The sequence below is a fragment of the Rhinolophus sinicus genome, chromosome 4, assembly GCF_057876585.1.
Source record: "Rhinolophus sinicus isolate RSI-liver-muscle chromosome 4, RSI-T2T, whole genome shotgun sequence".
Lineage (NCBI taxonomy): Eukaryota > Metazoa > Chordata > Mammalia > Chiroptera > Rhinolophidae > Rhinolophus > Rhinolophus sinicus.
Window position 1 is genome coordinate 66,514,835 of NC_142504.1, and position 23,202 is coordinate 66,538,036.

General features: G+C 41.8%; 1 protein-coding gene across 2 annotated transcripts; it reads right to left on the reverse strand.

The window, feature by feature from the left end:
* Positions 1-2,378: 2,378 nt before the first annotated feature.
* LOC148758397 (uncharacterized) lies at positions 2,379-17,927 on the reverse strand. Of its 2 annotated transcripts, XR_016020984.1 has the most exons (3): positions 16,538-17,927; positions 4,781-4,972; positions 2,379-2,669 (listed from the first exon to the last, which is right to left on the reverse strand). XR_016020984.1 is itself a non-coding variant. In XM_088797600.1 (2 exons), exons 1-2 carry the CDS (start codon positions 17,215-17,217, stop codon positions 4,969-4,971), a joined length of 684 nt encoding a protein of 227 aa, XP_088653726.1. In that variant the 5' UTR covers positions 17,218-17,927; the 3' UTR covers positions 3,547-4,968. The 2 variants fall into 2 exon arrangements, 1 of the variants encoding a protein (XP_088653726.1); XM_088797600.1 differs by lacking the exon at positions 2,379-2,669 and having other exon boundaries at positions 3,547-4,972.
* Between the last annotated feature and the right edge of the window lie 5,275 nt (positions 17,928-23,202).

The following is a 23,202-nucleotide window of genomic DNA, read 5'->3' on the forward strand; positions in this document are numbered from 1 at the left end:
ATCTTTTATAGCTGTCTCACCCTCTACCTAAGTCAACAGCATTATGTGAAGTGGTTTGCCTATATTGAGTCTCTTCAAACATTCAACTAAGTTTTAGTAGAAACAATAATTTTTCTATATTTGTATTTCATTGGTTTCATACTATTTAGTTAAATTATATAACTGCAGTGACATGCACAACGGGAATAAACAGGTTGGAAAAAATATGCCCGATTAGTGGCAAGCATGCATCTCTCTTTCTAAGAGATGTGGGAGAACAGAGGCATGCCAGCGAAAGAACACTAATTACTGTGGTCCATGCAACTATTACGGCACACAGACGGTACAACAGATGGACTTGTGTTGTACGATCAGCTTTCAGTAGGTTATACCTAGTAACACACAGCTCCGAAGTCTCACTGGCTTATGAGAACAAAGGTTCACTTCTCCTTCTTATTATGTGTCTTTCCATGTTGGCTAAACTCTGCACCCACGCTCTTGTTTCAGGATCCAGGTGAAAAGACTTGTGCCTACCTGGGACATGCCAGTCTCAGACAGAAAAGAGAGATGTGGTCATTTACGATGAAGTGGCCCTTAAAGCTTCTATTTGGAACTGGCATGTGTCACTTACACTCACATTTCAGTGGCCAGAAAGAGTCATGTGGTCAAGCTTTTCATCAGGAAGTTATAATAAAACTCACAGGGAAGGTACTGCAACTCATGGACAAGCTGGACCTCAAAGGGAGTGGTTGTATGACCCTCTTCCAGGAGAGGTGTGAATACCTGGAACAAGAACATATTCTACCACACAGGTTTATAGAGGTCAGTTCACAGAGATTCTATTGTATATGGTATGACTTGATATAGATCAATGAACAAAATGGTGTATTATAGGATGGCTGTTTTTTAAAAGAAACTTCCCCCTCAGAAATTCCTATAACTCAATATCTCTCTGAAGGCCTTATTGCTAGGGATCTGAAATCTGAAACTCCATTTACCACAAACACTTCAAAGGCTAAGCCTAGGCATTGTATATAGCACATGTTCAACAAAAATTTGTTTAAAAAGAAAGAGAATTTACTCTTCTTCTTCTGAGAGATGGGCCTAGTAATGAATGAAGTCTGCAAAGTTCTCATTGGACTAGAGAGAGGTCTTTAGGGGAAATGTCAGTAAAATGTCATGCCTCAGGTCTTTGGAAGAACACAGTCTTGGGTCAGACTTCCAGATGCAAAACTTGACCTGACTAGATGAGAGGAGAGGATATGACAGCCTATGGTAGGACTCAATTCTAGAACAGTCCAGACGTTGGGAGGAGCTGTAGAGAAAGAAATGGAGGGACAGGTCAAGGGGAGATCTCTAATAAGCAATCAGTGTGGCTTCCCAGGATCTGGGATCAAGGCTCTGAGCTAATGAACAGAGGTTGTGAGACAGGGGACAAACTAAGGCAGCTGCCTGATAATCTCCATCACACTATAGAATTTGTGTGAATTGTATTTCATTATTTGAACTAGAACTAAAGAACTGATCACATATTTGGGGGGTTTTTTCTGTGTTCTTGACTTTTTCAACCAAAGGGCACACTCGCGGTCAAGAGTAAAACTCCAGCTGCTTCTGCTTAAGGAAAACTTGTTTTGATTAAACATTTTTAAAAATCACAGGCTTGGTTTTAAGAAAGGACAAAAGGAGTAACAGCAGAACAGTGATATGTACTCTTCCATGACTGCCTCCACCTTGCAGCTCCTCCTTGTCTGCTTTGAACAGAATTGGGGGTCCAGTCCTTGAAAATTTCCCCATGATTTTATTAGGCTGCAGTCACTTTTCCCTATTGGAGAAAGATGCCCTATACTCAGAAATGTAATAAATCCTCTGCTGCTGGTAATTTTCTCTTTCCAAGTGGTGATACAAGAATTCCAGATCTATAGCTCATCCCATCTGCCTCCTACTAATGTCAAGGGAGCTTTACTAAGCACCCGAAGGCAAATTGATGTGAGGACTTTGGGCTTATCTAGGGGAACACAGTGTCTGGCAGAGCTGAGCTGGAAGCTGCCTAGTCTCTGCCATCACACCACCTGTCTGCCTCCCTTCACCATCATGCAGTACATGGAACACTCCTTATTAGCTAAATGAGCTGAGCAGTTTGAGCATCAGCTACACATCAGGAACAAATTTTACTATTTTCACTGTATAAAAACATTTTTTCCAATCCATTTAACTATTCAGAATTCATCATGGACCTCCTTCTCTCATCTTCCCACACTCTTCCAACATCATTCTGTTCAGTGAAAAAGAGAGAACTGAATTTCAAGGGAGAATTGAAAGACTAAAAAGAAAGGAAGCAGTGTTTACAATAAAAAATAATTCATAACTTTATTTTGAGTGTATATTTTGGAAAAAAAAGACCATAATAATTTATTTTTGTTAGAATATTTTTTTCTACATTTAGCATAGATTTTAAGTTATTCAGTCAGAATGTGGCATATTTATGATTTACTTATTTTTACTCATAGTGGATGGGTTTGAAGTGTGGAACCAAATTTACAGAAGACCTCAGACATGTAGTTACCAGATGACTTCTTTGCAAATGTCCAAAATATATGTTAGCCTTGGACTTATGTGATTTTCTTTCCTTCCACAGTAGGCCATGGTCTTCCACCTTTACCATGATGTCAGGGATAGGACAGTCCACAGATCTGGAGGGGCAGGATGAAATGGATATTAAAATTTAGGTCGGCCACTAACTGTGTGATTGTAAATGAGCAGCATGACTGCTCAAGTTCCACAGCTTAAAATGAGAGTATTAGGCCAATCAAAAGATATAATTACTATGGAGGTAAAATGACACATAAATAAAAGACCTGATGCATAGAAAGTCCATGTCAATTTGTATTCCTTACCTTTCATTGCAGCTTCTAGCACTGATGATCAGGGTCCTGTCTTAGCCCAAGTTACTTAGAAAACAGAGCCAAATGAAAAACTTGAAGTACTAATGCCTTATTAGATGATGCAAGCACAGGGAAGCAAGAGTTGGGGGGAAGAGAAAGGACAAAGAAATGGAAGGATGTGTACTACCAAGCTGGCCACAGATTCACTACTATAAGAGCTGATTGATTCATCCTGTCTCCATAGTGGCCAGAAGGAACCACTGCATCTCAGAACATCATTTAGAGAAGGCAGGGTGACACGTGATCTGTGGAATTCCTTCTGTCTTTTATCTCTCATTTGTTAGCTCTCCCTCATGTGTTATTTGGACACTGGCAGTCTCTAGGAAAACCAGAGCCTACACAAATTCACCTGACAATGATGTCTCTGAGGATGCCAGGGTTCTCTTTCTGTGTGCTTGCGTGGCAACAGTCTCATGAACATAGGGATGGAGTGAACTGTTAGGCAAACAAAAAAGGAAACCATAACCAAGAACATGACAGAAATCTGCTGAAGGCAAAGCAAAACTCAGAAACTCACCAAGAAAAGAGGGGGTTTCCAAGGAACAGCAATGGTGCTAAGGACTGACCTCAATAAAGAGAGGAGAGCTAAAGAGAAAAAGCTGGTAGGAAAAGCAAACAGCTCAAGTAGATATGTCACTCAAATATGAAAAAGAAAATTGTCATTTTGCACAGGAAATTGCCTGATAACCTGACTTAAAAGGTCAGGAGTAGCCAGGAACGATGCATCTCTTTGTATGTAAATCATGCAGCACTGTGACTTGGAATTGAAACAAAAGGATATTGTGTACTGGGGAGCATGGCTGGAGAAGCTCCTGATAATAGCATCCATCCAATGAGAAATAAGAGCGTATCAATAAGCAAAAGATGACTTAAATGATAACGAAGATAAACGCTCAGATACTGTATATTGATGTAATTTTCTGACACTTAATTGTTGCATTTCTACTAAATTTTGGTGCAGTTAGGTCTTACTTTCATTTTTCACAGATACAGTTTCTAAAGGCCCAATCAAGAAAGTGAAGAAATATGTTAGCCAACAAGACTGCAGTAAAATAAGGCCTGAACTTCATAACCATCTTTATGGCTTGCCATCCTGTCCACTAAGTTAGGCTACCAGCCTTCTAAAATGACAGGCTGATGTAATAAGTCTAGATTTGGCATTTCAGTTATCTGTTATAGTGGCAGTTACTACTTCACTTATATTGACTGTGGGACCAGGAGAATTAGGATTCTGAAAAATGTCTTGTTTAAAGATTTTGTTTAAATATTTCAATGTCTTGTTTGAAGACATTAAAGATTTGAAATCAGGAAGGCTACTTAAATAAGGACAGATACAGTGCCAGGGTTTAACATCTAGCACTAGACACCAAAGGAAAATCTGAGAACCAGAGGATGATACTTAAGAAGGCAGTCTAAAATAGTTAGGAATAAGTATAACAAAAGAAGTATAAGATTTGTATACCAAAAAGTACAAAACAGCATTGAAAGAAATTAAAGATTTAAATGAGTGGAATGACATCCCATGTTCACGGATTGGAACTATTAATATTGTTAAGATGGCAGTTACTTATCAAAGTGAACTACAGATTCAACACAATCGCTATCAAAATGTCAGTTGCCTTTTTTGGGGAGAAACTGAAAAACTAATCCTAAAATTTATATGAAAATGCAAAGCACCCAGAATAACTAAGATCATCTTGAAAAGAAAAAGAACAAAGTTGAAGGACTCACACTTCCTGATTTCAAAACTTATTCTAAAGTGACAGTAATCAAGCCTTGTGATATTGGTAGTATAAGGATAGACATGCGAGGTCGGACATTTAAGTTCGTTAACTCATTCTAGAAAAAGTGTTACATACCTCATTGCTGAATATCTCTACAGTCACCTTCGAAGGACTTCCTTTGGGAAGCTATGCACCAATGCCAGCACCTAGTCCACTCTTCAAAGCAGTTTTGGAACTCTTTTTCTGGAATGGCCATCAGAGCTGTTGTTGTATTAACCTGATGTCCTGAATGTCATCAAAATGTCTTCCTTTCAATATTTCCTTTACCTTCAGGTAAAAAAAGAGGCCATTGGGGGCCAGATCAGGTGAATACGGAGGGTATTCCAATACAGTTATTTGTTTACTGTCTAAAAATTCCCTCACAGACTCAGATTACCTCACAGATTCCCTCACAAAATTCAGTTCACCGTGTGAGCTAGTACATTGTCGTGATGCAAGAGCCATGAATTGTTGGCGAAAAGTTCAGGTCATATTTGTCTTTTTCACGCAGCCTTTTCAGCACTTTCAAGTAGTAAACTTGGTTAACTGTTTGTCCAGTTGGTACAAATTCATAATGAATAATCCCTTTGATATCAAAAAAGGTTAGCAACATCAGTGCAACAAGTTCATGAACTTAATTACTGGACCTCGTATATATCAATTTAGTAGCATTGAGAGTCTAGAAATACATACTAACCTTTACAGTCAATTGGTTTTATAACAACTGGTGCCGGGACAACTGGATATCCACATGCAAAAAGAATGAAGTAAGACCCCTACCTCACATCATATACAAAAATTAACTCAAAATGGATCATAGACCTAAATTTAAAAGCTGAAATTAGAAACCCTTAGAAGAAAACAGGAGTAAATTTTAGTGTCTTTGAATTAGGTAGTGGTTTCTCAGATATAACACCAAAAGCACAATAAAAGAAAAATTAAATTAAATTTCATCAAAATTAAAAACATTTGTGCTTCTAAAGGCCCAATCAAGAAAGTGAAAAGCCAGTCTAAAGAATGGAAGAAAATATTTGCAAATCATATATTTCATAAGGGTCTATTATTAAAAAAACAAAAAGTAACTTACAACTCAAAAATAAAAAGATAAATAACCCATTAAAAATGAGCAGACAATTATATAGATTGTCTACACATCTATTTCATTTCTCTATACATCTATTCTCTATACATTTTTACATTTCTGTCTATATTGATTACCTTATATTTTCAAAGGACATTACTTTCTAATAAGTGCAAGTGCAGTGTGCCCAAGCTCAGGAGAAACATGAGTGAAGCAGTCACTTCGAAAAACCAAGACATCAAGTACTAGAGGGCAAGAGGCTACACAGCCAGTGACCTTTGGGGCAGGAGGTAGGAAACAGACCATCTCATCTCAGTACAACTTTCAGGACCCAGAGCTCTGGTTGTCAAACCTGTTGTTGCACCTGCCCAAATTATGGGGCCAGAATCAGGCTTTTCATAATCTCCCTGCAAAACTGCAAGTGCCAAGAATGTAGGGCCCATACATGCCTCATTCACCACCGTGTCTGCAGTGCCCATTCACTATGGCTGCAACATAATACATAATTTTTTTTTAGACAAATAGTTGAATGTCTGTTCACTGTCCTCCAAGTTACAACACAGGTACTTTCCTATGTCTAGCACATTCTCACAGGAGAGGCGTGTGTCTCATTCAGGACACATGAGTATGTGCCCAAGGAGCCCTTCGGGGTAGGGTAGTGATCTCGCAGGACTTCAGCTACTTTGCTTTCTGGGTGTAACAGTGAGTGTTTGCCCAGCCAGATGTTGCTTACACAACATGCTCACATGAAGTGAAATGACAAATCTTATGCAAGACACTAGACACAGAGGACATCAAATGTTGCAAAACTAGCCCCTTGTATGTGCTTTGCCAAATTAGTCAGGGACCATTTGTTGTAGAAATGAATCACGTGCACCAGCTCTCAGGAACAGCCCCTCCCCCTCTTTGCTTTGATGTCTGAGGTTCCACACACAAGGATTTCAATGCTGGGGGACTGAGCCCTGGAGCCTAGTGGCTCCCACTTGCGGGCTTAACTTGGAACTTGCCATTGGATGGTGAGCTCCCTGGAGATAGACGGCATGGTTTGCCTTTGTCGAGTTCACATTGAGGACTTGTTACAACAGGGTCATAGATACCGCTTAAGCGGGCCTTTTCTGTGGAGTCGACCTTAAGAAACTGGAGCTTTAGGACTTGGACTTCGTTTTATGACTCCTATCTCCTTGCATAGATTAGTCTACATTTCCTTTCTGAAGCTATTTGCACTCCTGACTGGGCAATGGACATTCCTGAAAACTGGACTTTCTCTTTTTAATGAAATTCCTCAAGGGCCAGGCTCAAGGTCTGAGCAGAGCAGGGAATGGGGTGATCTGAGTTTTGGCCAGGACTCCTCAGCTGGTTCATATATGACCTAGGCCTTGTCTCTTCCCTTCCCTTCTTCAACCCACTATGAGCCAGCCCAGACTCCCATCAGCCCTTTCAATTCTAGCTGTATGTGACTTTGAACTCTCCTACACCTGCTAGAATCCAAGCTATTACACCCCAAACCTGAAGAGTTTGAAGGTAAGAGCTGTGCTCAAATGTGTAACAAAATATACTTATGTTGTTCCTCAGAGGAAGAGCTGGAACAATGTGGTAGAAGTCACTCAGAGAAAGATTTGGCCAAATGGGAAAACTTTATAAATAGATGTGAAAATTAGCCAGCTTGACCTAGGAAGTAGTGCACTACTTGTCAGAGCAGGTGTATAAGAAGATGTCTGCATTTGTCACAGAAGCACCACCGGGTTTTTAAAAAGAGCATGAGTCAGGAATAAGACCCAGCTGGGTTTGAGTCTTGACTCTGACACTTACACAAGTATATGACCTTGGACAAATAGTTTCTCCTCTCTGAGACTCAGGTTTCTAGTATAAAAAGTGGAAATGACAATGATATTTGTCCAGGGTCCTTGAAAGTTTATGTGAAGTAAAGAATACAGAATGTTTAATGCAGCAGAGGAGCATAGTGAGAACCCAGCCGAGGTTACTTACCCACACCACCATTACCATCGTGGGCTTTAGGTGTGAATTGCAAGGGGAGTTTATATGGATGATGTGCTCCCCCAAGATCCTCTCTGAAGCTAAGAGATCATGTAGCCCTGCCAGCATGCTTGGAAAGCAGAGAAAGGCCTAGAGTAGGTGTGAGATGATGCTTCAGTGTTAGGCAGGGGTCTGCAAGCATGTTAAGAACTTGGACTTTTTCCTAGAAGTAGCCCCAGAAAACTTAAAAGCCAGAGATGGACATGATCAGATTTGTCTTTTGAAAGCTTACCCTGACTGCTTTGTGGAGAAAGAATTAGAAGAGGCAAGATAGTTGCAGAGAGAGAAGAGTTAGTGCTCACTTCAGTAGGTTAGGTAGGAAAAGTGTGACATCACTGAATTATGTGGGGTCGGGGGGGAGGACCAAGCTGGTTTTGTTCAGGGCAGTTCTGTCTGCCTAGCGCTATGTTTTGCTCTCTGATTTTCAGTCCAACACCCACTTTCTCCCCAACCACCAGTACCACACCATGCCTCCTCTCTTCCTTGTGTTTCCAATTAAGAGGGGAATTGTACAACTGACCAAGTATTGGAACGTCTAAGCATCTTTTGTATTTTTATAAAACAAAAGCCATGTTTTTTTTAAACGAAATGTCATTTTTATGTCACACAGTATATTAAACTCAGCATCACAAAGATGAAAAACCATTAGCTGTCAGAGCCTCAGTTCACCTTTCTAAGCAAGGTCAGTGGTCCCTGGCCCAAGCGCCCTCAGCAAGGACCAAACAACATTGTGAGTGCCTCGCTCCCAAAAGCCCTGCACAAGTGACAGTTGTCCTTACCTTTTCAAATCACCTACAAGATCTTCCTCCCCAAGAAGCGTATAGTCAGGTTGGAAAGATGAGACCTGCTACTTTAAAAAGTTAACCATTGAATAAGGCAATGCATGGCAAGTATGAAATATAAATAATAATGTAAATGGAGACACTTTTACATAGAGCCAGAGCTGCCATGCCAGAGGAACTGCCTTGCATGTCGTATACCTCAAATGTTTTGAATGTTAAAACAGGGCAAAAAAACTTTTGGACTAGGCTTAAAGCTACCTTGTGCTCCAAAGAATTGATTGCAAAAATAACAAGAAAACAATTATTATGACTACTAGACTGATGACTACCAGACTGAAAGTGAATATTTAGAATTCACACCACTGTTATGTTATCTGCACCAATAGAAATGCCTTCCTTCTATTGATGTAAATGTTCCCCCCTCCCTTTCTCATAAATACCCACTGCTTTTGTCTCCTAATTAGAATACTATTTAGGCTTCTGCCGAATCAGTGCATCCCGAATAGCTATTCTTTGCACTCAAATAAATGCTTATTGCCTCTCACTTAGAAAGGCCTTTTTATTTTTAGGTTAACAATATATAAAAGTCAATGTCTCCATTATACAAAATCAGCAGTCATATTCAAATGCTCGGCCCACTTCTCACCTATGAACAATCCCTGGAGGCCATTTATGACCATCCACATGGGCTTTCTTCTCACCTTAATGAGCCCAGGAGGCCTCCTTCCCACTTATGAAAGCCTGGAGAACCACAAGAACCTACACACTGACATTTTCTCCAATGTCTTCTCTTATTCATTGACATTTTCCTGTTTATTTGTAAAAGACAATCGTGTGTTTTAGAATTGCAAGACTTGCCAAGGGACTTAGGAGTAAGGGCTTGATCCCAGTCAAAAATCTGCCCCATAGCAGTGTCATCATAATCTCTGAAGCTCCCTTTCCTCTCTTGTGCAGTGGAGTTAACAACCCTTATCCAGCCATCCCCCACTCTGGGTCACTGTGAACATGAGACGATATGGAGCTAAACACTACACAGATATAATTATAAGCTAGTGCACAGATTCTCAAACTCTGTGAACCCTTGGGTACCTCATGGCCCATCCTAGAGGTAAAGGGAGCCAAACAGATTGAACCCTGAGGATAGCTCAACATTCCAGCAGCCTTGTCTTTGTTTGCTATACACAAAGGCTTTATATTAATGTTTCCACTTTTAGGAGAATGCCTTTGATTAGAAAAAAAAGTTTTAAAAAATTACTGAAAAAGTTTAGTCTTCTCATTTTACAGAGAGGAAAACTGAGGTCCAGAGATGCTGATCAATCTGTCCAGAGACACACAGTGCAGAGGTAAGGTCAGAGTTTGCTTCTAACACTCTTGTTTCAATGCTTTGTACACTGCTTTGTTGTTGGTGAAGCAGATGCTAGAGTGTTCTATGAACAAACAAGAGAAAATTCTAAAATCTCAACCCCGTGGTACAAGTATACTTTTGCAAATGGACAGCAGTGTGGTTTATCAACCACAGCTTGTTCCCAGGAGGACGGATTGACTTCAGAAAGTATGGGGTGGTGCTGCAGAGCTCACATGGTGCGCATGTGGGCAAAGCTCTGGTACATGGTGGGACACAATCTCCAGCCTGTCCTGCTTCCATCTCTTTGTCACTAACAGCAGCTGCCTGGCAAACAAATAGCACAGATAACCTCTTCCCCGCTCCATCTCCTGCTTACTTCGGGTCATTCAAGGAGGAGTGTTCTTCTCTTAAAAATAAAACTGGCATTAATTTTCACTAGCATTCACCCTCCCCACCCCCATCCCAAAGGACTCAAATCCCTTCTTCCTGAAAGCTCAGATCCGTTGGGGGGTCAATGGATCAATTACCAATGGAACAAACTCCCAATTACCATTTGATAGAACATTTGGAAAAATCACCTCATTTAGAAACAAATAAGGATTTATGAGATAGTGTGTGTTGTTGAAAACATCTTTGTACATACTTTTAAGTAGGAGATTTCAAAATTTCTATTTTTTCTTCATTCTTATCTGATATTTCTCGTTTTCTACAGTAGCTAAAGGTCTTGTTTTCTCTAGGACGTAATGGTCTTCTCCTTGGAATATATAAGATAAAATAAGCATTAGAAACACATCGAGTCATGATATAAATGTCTACCAATGTCTGAACAATGGTCCTTGAGCTCAAGTTGCTTCTAAGTTTATTGGAAAGGTTTAATATAAAGTTGCATATTTCTGTCAGTGTCTCATGCATATACATTATATGTGTGTGTGTGCATGCACATGTGTATGTGTGTGTCTTATATGTATTTGTGTGCCCGTGTGTGCATGCGGATGTATGTGTGTGTGTGGATGTATGTGTGTGTGTGTGTATGTGTGTGCACGTACATCTGTGTACCATCAATTCTGATTGCTGTAGAGGGTCTGTGACCGTTACTGGCTGGAACAGAAAGAACACCTTGGCCCTTAGAGACATCAGTGCCTGCACAGGGGCCAGAGTGGATTGGGAAGGACAGATAGGGTGTCTGAGCCAAGGAAATAAGATAACCAAAGCACAAAGACAGGACCAGGGGCCTACAGTGTCCAGGGGAGACTTCATATGTGAATTAATCTTCTAGAACAGATTCAGGATAAGAACCAGAGCTGGGACTTTGGCTAATGTCACTGTAAGCAGAAAATCAGAAACTAATTGAGAATTAAGCCAGTAGGAAGCCTACAGTTGTTAGCAAAGTGCACATGACTGACCCCCAGGGTTGAAGACACAGGGCCCAACTTACCGCCTCCAAAGTCACAGTGAAAGAACCTCACCTGGCTGTGAGAAGGCGGACACGCCCACACCTGGGGCCTCACCAGCTGTGTAGTACAGACAGAGATAACTCATTTTATCTTCAGGTAAAGAAACCCTGGAGGCCAATGTGATTATCATCTCCATTTTGCAGGCAATGAAAGCGAGGCACAGAGAGGTGAAATAACTTGGACCTGAGGTCATACAGCTCTGAAAGGTGAAGTCCAATTTCAAATGCCAGTGTCTGCCTCCAAGGCCTACATTGCCCATTCCCACCACAGCCTTGTCCATGCTTGTGGCACACGTTCTGTAGTCTCACCCTACCTGGGGTGAGTGAGTCAACACCTACCAAGCACTCAGGGCACCTGGCACACAGATATTGCTGTCATCATTTTCTCATGGTCAAAGTGAACCACAAATGGTACTTTTTGTGAATGGATCATTTTCGTTGATATTAAAAATATCGTCTCAATCTGTTCAATATATTGATGTGTTTGAAAAGTCTTAACTTGATAACTACATTTTACATTCTTTGGAGATATGTTTGGATATTTCTTCACAGTGTAATATTCTGGAGCTCACAAGAACAGTTGCTGCAGAAGCAGACAGCTCAGTGAGTCAGGTGGAGGGAGGTCTGTGCATCTTTCTTGTGCAAGAGCAGAGGTCAGTGCTATAAGGTGTCTCATAGGAACTGGCCCCAGAGTGGACAGGCCTTAGCTACTTGCAGGGCCTTGCTGTCTGTCAAGTGTATTCTATGAAGGAACATTTATTAGAAATGATGGTGAAAAAGTTAACTAAGGAGCAGAAGGGGATGCTTTCTCTTCAAGGGAGCTTAGCCACTGTCTAAGGTGATTAAATGAAAGCACTGGTCCAAGGGCCTCCTGGATCAGCCTCTGAAGAGGAACAAGGAGGCAGGAAGAAAGGCATCTCAACTAGGCCTTTCCCCTTCCTTATTTCCTTTCCTCTTGAAAGAGCTTTTGCATTTTCCATCCTCACTCCAACAAACATGGAATGACTTCCTAAAGCCATTTAAATTTAAAAAAAGGAGAACAAGAACAAAAATCTTAAAGAGATGATGTGGGGTGGCCAAGTACCAGGTGTCAGCCAGCTGGTCTCAGTAATGACTTTGTTCTGGAAGGAACTGGCCAGTGGTTACAATGACCACACATCCTTGATGCCCTGTGTTGAGTTGCATGATGGATGCCTTCACACACCTGGGACATGGCTTTCCATAGCTGCCCTTCTTTTGAAGTAGGAATATGTCTCTGTGAGTCCCCAAGTGATGTAGGGGACTTTGGAGTGAGTGAGTGAGTGTCAGGATCATGTCTCATGAGACCGAAGAATGGAAACACAAACCTAGGAGAGGCAAAGAGTTTTAAAGAGAGGATAGTTTATTGAAAACAAAGGGTCAGAACTCCTGAGCAGGAGGGGATCCTGAATAGGGGTGACCAGTGACTGAGGCAAAAGCTCTTACTTTTATACCTTTCTTTGCCTGTTTGGGGAAGGGGAGCTGTTTGAAAAAGGGAGCTGGCACCTTCTAATGAAATTCATCTACCAGGTTTGTTCTGCTTGCCCATCCTGAAGAGATTAACAAAATAACCCACTCTTATCTATCAGATCTGCTCCATTTGTCAGGCCAAAAGGAATTTTATGATTAACCTCAAGGCCTTGTTACATTGTCTTGGAGCAAAGGAGTGATTTCAAAACCTGGAGTTTCAGGACATGGCTGTCTTTGTTTATTCCACTAGGGACTGCCCTGTCTACCTAGGGACATGCTACATAACCTGTCTCACTTTGATCACAGGTGTGTGCCCTGACTTCCAGGACACTGCTGTGACCACCCAGAGCACCTCCAGGAATGAGCTGTGACTCAGGAGCTGTGACAAAGGACCAAGAACAAAGCCAGCTTTATGGCATGACATGGAAGGAATCCTTTTTCTCATTGGGATGAATGTTTTCTTTTGCCATTCGGATGAATGATAAAGACATCAGTGGCTGAAAGGATGTGTGTAGTTCAGAGATGGGCTCAAGATTAGGGCGGAAGGTAGAAGCGAATGGCAGCCTGAGCCCACTGGCTGCTGCTATGACAGGGTGAACACTGGAGCATTTTGGTGCCCTTCAGCTGGGGGCATTATGACTTCTGACATTTCTCCAGAAGGGAGGGCGGGCCCATTTTGATCCAAGTGGTCTGTTTATTAATTAGAACTGGGTCTGGAGCAAATAACAGAAAACCTCCAAATATCAGTGACTTAAAACAGAGGGAGGTGACTCACACACGTGCAGAGGTAGATATTCCATGGCTCCAGGAATCCTTGGAAGTCCTATCAGGTCAAAATGGTGGCTTCCAGGGTGTAAGCAGCGAAAGGAGGAGAGTGAGGGAGAGCAGAGTTTGCCATCCCAAAATATGCCTTTTTGAGATACTGATTATTTTAAACTGATTATTTTTTAGAAACAGAAGACTCAGAAAGAAACTTTGGCCCTCCCCATTACCTGCATAAAGTAGTTCAGATAGAAAAACCTGCTTAAAGGAAAGGAAGCATTGCTTTAGTACCATAATATGAACTAAATGTGGCAGGCAGGGAGGAGCCTGCAAAGTCTTTTTGTTGGACTCCCCTCTGTGTCTCATTTCAGGTGACCAAGCAAGAATTTGTTTGCTCTTTCTCATCTACCTGTGAATTACCTGTTTTTCCTTTGAAGTCCCAGACCCCTGCTTCCCTCTCCTTAGTCCACAAGGGCATGTAAGCCTCAACTGCTCAATGTGTCCTTGGGCCCCCATATTCTTATGGAACCTCTGCATATACATACATAGTAAATTGGTTATTTTTTATGTTAATCTGTCTCATGTCAATGTGATAATTAAACCAACCAGAAAAACTTAAGATAGAAGGAAAATTATTTTTCCTCCTTAACAGAGGCATGGAAAATGTGGCAAAGGGCATGTACCAGGCATCTCTTAAGAAAAACACCCAGAAGTAGCCCCACAACTCCTCTGCTTAAATTCAATCGGCTAGAGCTTAGTCTGATGACTTCACTTACCTCCAAGGGAGACTGAAAAATGCAGTTTTTATTTTGAGAACCCATGGCCCTGGCTAAAATGTCTAGAATACTGGAAGAAGTGGAGAGCGGCTACAAGAAGATACACCGGCACACTCTAACACAGCCTCTTTCATGAGCAGTTCATTCTTTCTACAAACACGAGCATCTTGCACAGCCTCTGAGCTTCTTATCTTCACCAGAATTATCTTCCTAAAGCAAATTGACTCATGTTCCTCTGCTGCTTTGAAACCTATGACTATCCACTTTGAATAGGAAGACTTGCACATTCTTATCCAGCCTTACAATGACACACAAGATTCAAATCCTGTGTTGCTTTCTGTTAAAATGGCCTCTCCCACCCAAAGTGATAGCTACCCATATCCTTCCTAGCATGGCTGTAGCATTGTGCACCATCACTATGGCTTTGATGAGATTACACCAAATTGTTAAATTTCATAAACAAGTGACCAACAACAACAACAAAAATACAGACTCATAAATGAGAAAGACAACTGGATATCTTTGTTAGAAGACTACTCAGAGTGCAGTGGGACTGTCATAATCAACCTTGAAGAGGGAACAGGGCTGAGAATGTCCTTGTGCCTTCTCCCGAGCATCTGGCTGTCTTCAAATTGCCTTGCTATGCTGAGGGTGAGGTGAACAAATCACACAGGTGGATAAGTCAGGTTTGCACAATGGTTAATGGATCTGTCATGTTTACACAGTGTGCCATCACAGCACAGAGACACTAGGAAAAAGGAGTCTGCACAATTGACAGTATAGGAAACTACAGTCATGTTGATGAGACAAGAGAGAATGGTCCATATGGTCATGAAAGAGGCATGTTCTGGCATTTGTGTAACTTTGCTTTCGCACAAATGATTGTTCTAAAATCAGATCTTGCCCTGGGTGTATAAAAAAATACAGGAGAAAAAGCCACATAGGATAAACCAGAGAGCTTAGACAGGGTATTACCCCTACAATAACTGTCAATCCATAGAAGACCTTTCTCATCTAATTATCAATAGGAATGTGTCATCCAATGCCCCATAATTATCCTCAGAACATGTCCCTTCCATGAAGTTGAACTCACTGACACCTGATTTGTGCTGCCACAGATTCTTTAGGACATGTCCACTTTGCCGGTATAGGGCATTGCCTTTAAATTAAGTGGAGATGGACCTATCTAGACTGAGCTGGTAGCATTATGGTGCAACTCTGAGTACAAAGCAAAACCATATGTGGACAAATAGTGAAAGCACTAAATCTTCTCACAGCTCATAGCCATTCCCTCTTACCTTTTGAGTCTTTACAATTCAAATAAGAGTCCAATTCTTGTCACCATTCAGCAAGTATCCATTTACAAGCCTATTTATGTTAAGACTTTTTCTAGGCACTGAAGATAAAGTAGGGAACAGAATACCAGAACTTCTCCCATTGGGGTAACCATCTAGGAGTCCAGCATAAGGGCCAGTTCAATGTTGATGCAGATGCTGAACTTAAAGCCTAGCCTCTGGCAAATTCTAGAGACAAAAAGTAGATTAGTGGTTGCCTGGAGCTGGGGTGGGGAAAGAAAGGGAGTGACTGATAATTGGTAAGGGTTTCTTTTGGGGTGATTAAAAAACTAGGTCGGACAATTAAGTTCAAATCCATCCTAGAAAAAGTGCTATATACCTCATTGCTGAATATCACTACGGTCACCTTCAAAGTACTCCCCTTGAGAAGTTACGCACTGATGCCAACACCTAGTCCACCCTTCAAAGCAGTTTTGGAACTCTCTTTCTGGAATGGCCATCAGAGGTGTCATCGTATTACCCTTGATGTCCTGAATGTCATCAAAACGTCTTTCTTTCAATATTTCCTTTATCTTCAGGTAAAGAAAGAAGTTACTGGGGGCCAGATCAGGTGAGTAGGGAGATTGTTCCAATATAGTTGTATGTTCACTGGCTAAATCAACACCTTAAACAGCAATTTAGCATGAATTTTACTATCTAATGATACCATAGGTCCATAAAATGATACACAATGAAAGCAATAAACACAATATACTGTACTGTAAAAACAATAATAAATAAACACAATGTAAAAACAATACTGTAAATGATAAAAATGAAAATGTAATTTTTTCTTACCTGCAATGATGATAGTCATGGTTTAGATGGGGGTCCCCTTCAATAATCACAATAGGTGACTGTTCTTCAGGTGTTCTGCGGTCCTCTTCCAGAATTGCAATAGGCAAGTGTTGTTCAGGTGTTCTGTAGCCCTCTTCCATAATCACTGTAGGTGATTCCTCTCCTGCCATTCCTTCCCTTGATTTTTTTAAACCACTGACACCTGGTTTAGACTCACTGGATCTTTTCCTCACTAAAAATTTTTCAATTGACATTTGCTTTTTCCAATGTTTTAAAATTTGTCTAAAGTGAGACACAGCATCATCATTGAAAGTGTTAGTGGCATGACTTATAGCAGCTTTATCAGGGTGATATTTTTCAACAAAAATTTGCACTTCAACCCATTTTGCACACATTTCTTTGATCAGTGCAGTAGAAACACTTTGTCTTCCCTCCTCCTCCGAAGACAATTCCTCAGTTGCCACCTGTTGCTGCTCCGTCAGAATGTGTTGCAGTTCTTCTGTGGTGAGTTCAGACTTGTGGTCCTTCACTGACTCCTCCACATCATCACTACTCACTTCCAAGCCCATGGACTTTCCCAGAGACACAACATCCTCAACAATAGGAGCATCCTCTTCAACATCCTCAAATACACGTTCAGGGACAGCGTCTGGCCACAGTTTCTTCCATGCTGACTTCATTGTTCTGTGAGACACAACCCTCCATGCTTTGTCTATGAGATGTAAGCAACATAGGATATTGAAATGATTCTTCCAGATCTCTCTGAGGGTTAGCTCTGTGTCCAAAGTTACCTTTGGAACAGTGCTTTGGCGTAAAGCTTTTTAAAATTAGATATGACCTGCTGGTCCATGGGCTGGATGAGAGGAGTCGTGTTGGGGGGCAAAACCTTTACATTGATAAAACTGAATTCTTCCCTCAACTCATCCTCCAAGCCCAGGGGATGAGCTGGAGCATTATCCATAATAAGCAGTCACTTCATTGGAAGATTTTTGTCTTGGAGGTATTTTTTTACACTTGGCCCGAACACTTCATAAACCCACTCAATAAAAAATTGCCTGGTTTCCCAAGCTTTGCTGTTTGCCCTTCACATCACATGCAATTTGCTTTTTGTGACACTGTTTTTCTTAAATACCCCAGGGTCTTCAGAATGGTAGACTAGCAAAGGCTTCAACTTAAAATCCCCACTTGCATTCCCACAAAATAAAAGGGTTAGCCTGTCTTTCATGGGCTTGTGTCCTGGCAATGATTTCTCCTCCTTTGTTATGTAGGTCCTCTTTGGCATTTTTTTCCAAAAGAGGCCTGTCTCATCACAGTTGAAAACTTGTTTGGGAAGGAAACCCTCTGCCTCTACGTAATCTTTAAATTCCAAAACAAATTGGTCAGCATCTTCTTTGTTAGCACTGGCAGCTTCACCATGTCTCATGTATGCCACTTCTCCTCTTAAACTTTTCAAACCACCATCTACTTGCCTTGAAAATATCACTCTTAACACTTGTTCCAGGGGTGTTTTTGATGAAGTCAGTGTGCAAATGTAAAGCTTTTTCATAAATTATGCTCTCAGAAATGCTGTCACCGGCCAACTGTTTTTTATTTATCCATATAAAAAGCAATTTTTCCACTTCTTCAATTGTCTGTGTTCTTTGTCTTGTAAATGTTTTAACACCTCTTGCAACACTGGCTCTTTTAATGGCTTCTTTATTTTTTAAGATGGTACAAATTGTAGATTTGACAATACCAAACTGCGTTGCTGGATCACATACACGGACACCACTTCTATGCTTGGAAATAATTTCCTTCTTCACCTCTGTTGTTGTTCTGTTAATGATTCTCTTGGCTTTCCAGCTTTTATCCATTTCTCACAACAAGGTGTAATTGGCAGAGGTCTCCTGAGATGACATGAACACAGATTGATTGCACACAGTCACAAAAACAAATTGGTTGCAAGAGGGCTACTTAGATTAGATAAACACAGATTTATGCACTGGGTTCCACACAGTCACAAAATAAATTGGTTGCAAGAGTGCTCCTGAGAGGAGATGAGCACAGATTGATTGCGCACAGTCACGAAATAAGCACAAATATCATCTCCGCGTTGCGCGGGTGCTCAGGACTCAACAGCTGACAGCTAGGCCTCAGGATCTTGCACTCAGCAGAAGCTGCGTGACATGTTCGACTTAGAGGTGTGTTTGAAAACCTAAGAATTTACTTCCAGGTTTACGGCGTTTGTAAACCGAAATGCTCATCAATGAGATGTTTGAAAACGGAGGTACTAGTGTGATACCAAGAAATAATCCCCAGTCAGTACTGCTTCCCTGAGCTTCACACTCATTTGTCCAACTACATCCTGAATAGTTCTGCCTAGAAATTCAGCAGTCACTTAAAAATTAACTTACTCCAAGTGGAGCTTGTATCCTTTTATCCCCACTCCCTAATCCTGCTTTTCTTCTAGGACCCCATCACTGTCAGGGGCAGCAACCATTCATAGGATCATTCTGGTCAGCAATGCTGAATTCACCCCATTCACCTCCTCTTCCCCACCTCTGACATATTTAAGTGTAGAGCCCAACAATTCTTCCTTCTTGATTTCTCCTATATCTTTCTCTTCCTTTTCATGCCTGATATCAGCGCCTAAAACTAAGCCTTATCATCTCTCACCTGGCCTCCCTGCCTCCCACATCCACCCTTTTAATCTGTCCACATGCTGCCATTGAGGCAATCTCCCAGAAGAATCTCTTCTCTCTGTCTCTGTCTCTGTCTCTGTCTCTGTCTCTGTCTCTCTCTCTCTCTCTCTCTCTCTCTCTCTCTCTCTCTCTCTCTGTCTCTCTGAAAATTCTTCAATAATTCTCTGCAATTTTACAGCATAGTGCACCTGGGCTACAAGGAGCAGACTCTAGCTGCTTTGCCCATCCTCCCCTCCCCCTACTTCCCTCTTAAAATTCTGTTTGCAACATACTGACCTCCTACAATTTCTAGACAGTGCCACACTGGTTCTTGCCCCTGTGACTTTATTCACAAAGGTCCTTCTGCTAGGATGACCTTCTCCCACATCACCAAGTCTAAATTAAGTTTGTTAAATACCACCGCTTCTCTAAAGACTTCCCATTTCCTCAGAACCAGTGCCTCTCCTGACAACAAAAATGAGCCCTAGAGCCTCTGGGCAATTCACAGCCTCCAGAAACCCCTAGGATGACTTTTCTTCCATTGCTGGCTGAATACTGACTTCTTTGTGAGGGATAGCAGGAAGAGAGCAAGATGGGTTCTGTCCTCTGGTGGGAGGGGCAAAGTTTGAGGTCTTGTGCTCCAGATTGTGGTTTCTTTCTTCCCAAAGTATCTAAAATCAAAAATATCATTTGGCTCAAAATTAATTTCCTTCTAACCGCCCCATGCATCCTTCTAGTCTAAACAAGGTATTCCCATTCTTCCTATAAAACTGGCTTTGACTTTACTTCTAGTGAACTAAGAATCCTATCTTTGTCATGCTCCCTGCCTGGATTTTATTACAAAGCTCTCTTGAATCAAATAAAAAGGGCATTTTTTAAATCATTACTTCTTCCTAATGTCTAGGATTCTCCCTTGGCTATAGGAACGGATGGTGGCAGTATCAATTTCCTCCATTATAGAAGGAAGGAAGGATGGATGGAAGGAAGAAAGAAAGAGAAGAGAGAAGGAAGAGAAGAGGGAGGACAATTGCATCACTATCATGTTTACTCTTGCTCCTCAGGCCTGCATTTCCCGGTGTTCTTATTCGCATAAAACTTTACTATGCCCATTCCTTCTCAATTTTGTAGGTGAACAGATAGCTTGAAATCTCTTGCTAATCTCAGCAGGTGATAATTCCACTTTAAATTTTTTCTTCCAAATAAAATTTGCATTTTATTATAGTAAAGGCTTTCAATGATTCGACTCAAAGAAATAACTAATGTAAGCATTTCTGGAATTATATAGTGGAAATGGAAAGAAGAGAGGTATATCTTGCAGAAGAACATTTCTTAAATCACAGGAACTGAGGTAACACATGAAAGCACTAACCAGAATGTCTGGCATACAGATGTTCTCAAGAAAGCATAGTTTTCTTGGTTTTTCAGTGTCCCCCTATGAATAAAGCCTTTCCTGGTATGAAACTGCAGTTACATCATTTACCTGCTTCATAGAATTGGAAATAGGTCTGGAGATGCCTGAGAGGTGGGAGCACCAGAAGAAGGAGCCTTTTGCTCATGTGCTCATGGCCCATCCATTCACTGGTCTATCTAGAGGCTTGTTGTCAAGGGGCTGCTGCCATTTAATGGCAATGGGATCCTTATACGATCCACAGCAGGAGCTTCACCCTGGGGAGTCCCCTTAACATCTGAAGAGTATTAACTCCAAGGGCAGTTTGCTTCTACTCAAATGCTCCCAACAGGCCTGTTTCTTTAAAATAAAATCGTAATATTAAAATTGAGGGTTCCTGTAGCACACGCAGATACTATACTAAGGGGTTAGTATACATTAGGTTATTTAAGTAGGCATTTTGTTCTCCTTATTTTACAGATGAGGAAACTGAAGCTTAAGAAAGTGAAATCCCTTTCCCAAAGTCACCATGCTCACAAGTGACTGGGGCTTCCCCACTACACTCCCCACAGGAGAGGTAGAGAAAGGAGGTTGTGGGGTAGAGGAGAGAAAAGCTTTAGAGAAGCTCCTAGAGGGCACACACCTGACCATAACATGGAAACAGTGGCAAACAACCTAATGACAAACACACCAAGGTAACAGCTGGGGGGTTACAGAACGGATTTGCATTTGGTCTGTTACTCCATGAGAGAATTCCTATAACAATTGCACAGGAGAAGAATCTGGCTTGGGGCCCTGCACAGGCTACATCTAAATGAAGCAAGTTGTACCCTCCAAATGACTGATGACAAATGCCCAGACCATGCTGGCTCATCTGTCTCCTTAGCAGGGGGGTTCCAAAATGGACCCTAGGTCTCCCAATCCCCCTTTCTTGAGCACTGGAGAAAACAGTACACATTAGCCAGTCTCTCCTTAGCTGGACAACTCAATATACATTTTCATTTCCAGAAAAAGTTCAGCGGGGTCTGTGCTAATTCACTTGTACATGAAGTCATTAGGACACTGTTCTTCAAAGCCACCAAGGGCCTCTCGGTATGTTTAAAAGCTGGCCCTCTCCCATAAGCCAGGAAGTGACTTCTTCCTCATAGCAGGTGGAATACAAGGTGAGCCACCACCTAACAGAATAAGGCTGGTGGCTGCGCCCACACTTGCACCATGTCAGGTCTTATTAGGTAGGGTCTGTTCTTGAGTGCTTCTGGGGAAGCTAAGCCTAATGCCACCAGGAGTTGGAGGGCCCACTGTGGCGTCACTAATGGCATAATCCCCAACTTCTCCAGAGGCTTTCATTTAAGTCAAACAAGAGTCTTTAAAATCCTGAGATTACACAGGAAACTAAGAATTTATGAAAAAAATATAAAAGTTTTCCAGCATCTCTAAACATGGTGCAAAGATATTTCCTACGTGGCAGCACAGTATTTCTAAGATGACTGGTCACAAGAGGATGAAAGTCCCTCCTTCAGACAGGTTCTTGCCATACCAGTGGTACTTTCCCAGAAACTCTTCAGACGGACAGAAGATTAAGGGGGATTTTTCAGGCCTCAATTTTCCAACCTTCCACTGGAGTGGAATGTGTGGTTTGCTGGCTCAGGAAAAGCAGTTTTGGGGGTACTGTTCTGCCCAGAGAGTCCAGCTAGAGCATGGTGTGTCAGTCAGCTTTCCACATGAAAGCCAGGCTACACTCCCAGCTGGGGAATAGCCTGGTTCAACTTCTCTCTTAAGTATACTGGGGCTGTCCCCTTTAGCAGTTCTGGGAGCTCCACAGGATGATACAATGCAATTTAGCTCTTTATTTCAGGAACGGCCAATTAATCTCTTTTGAATCCTGCTCTAAAGGAGGTCAATGACATGTCCTTGGACATGTAAAGTCATTAATTGGTGACGTTAGTGTATGAGAAACAGATTAACCTATTGTATCACACCCACCAACTAAGATTCCCCCCATGGCTGAGGGGCTTGGCCCAGAGCTGTCCCCTGGGAAGTCCTGCACCAGAGACATCCTGGTCATGGGCTGCTCCATTCCAGTTATGGGGCTCACATTGCTGAGATCCAGCAGGCGAGGGTGAAGGTATGGTCCTGCCTGCTGATGTCAGAGGAGGGCTTTTGCCTCTGTGCACTGAATCTGCTGGGTAGAGTAGGAGAGAAAAGGGCTCATTGTTGGGCAGAGATATGGCTTCTCTCCTCCAACCAACCTCCCCAGGCCTCCCTTCTTTCTCTTGGCCTCTCACTCTCAGCATGGTTACTCTTAGCAGACTTTGCCTTGTGGAAATGTTAGGGAGCGCACACAAACTGAGTAGTATCAGTGTCCTTGGGAGGAATAATTTATATTCTCTTGCTTAATGAAATGATTAATTAATCCAAGAAATATTTGTGAATGGCTCTGAGCTGGGCATTGTGCCAGGTGCTAAGCTCTCTGCCTCCCAGTTAGGGAGGCTCCAGTGAAGGTGACAGGGAAAGAACATTTTGAAACACTTCTGGGACAGGTGAGAGTCATGGTTGGTGAGTGGAGCATCACTGGTCTCTGTGCTCCTGGTGCTAATGGTCCCCTTCACACTCCACCT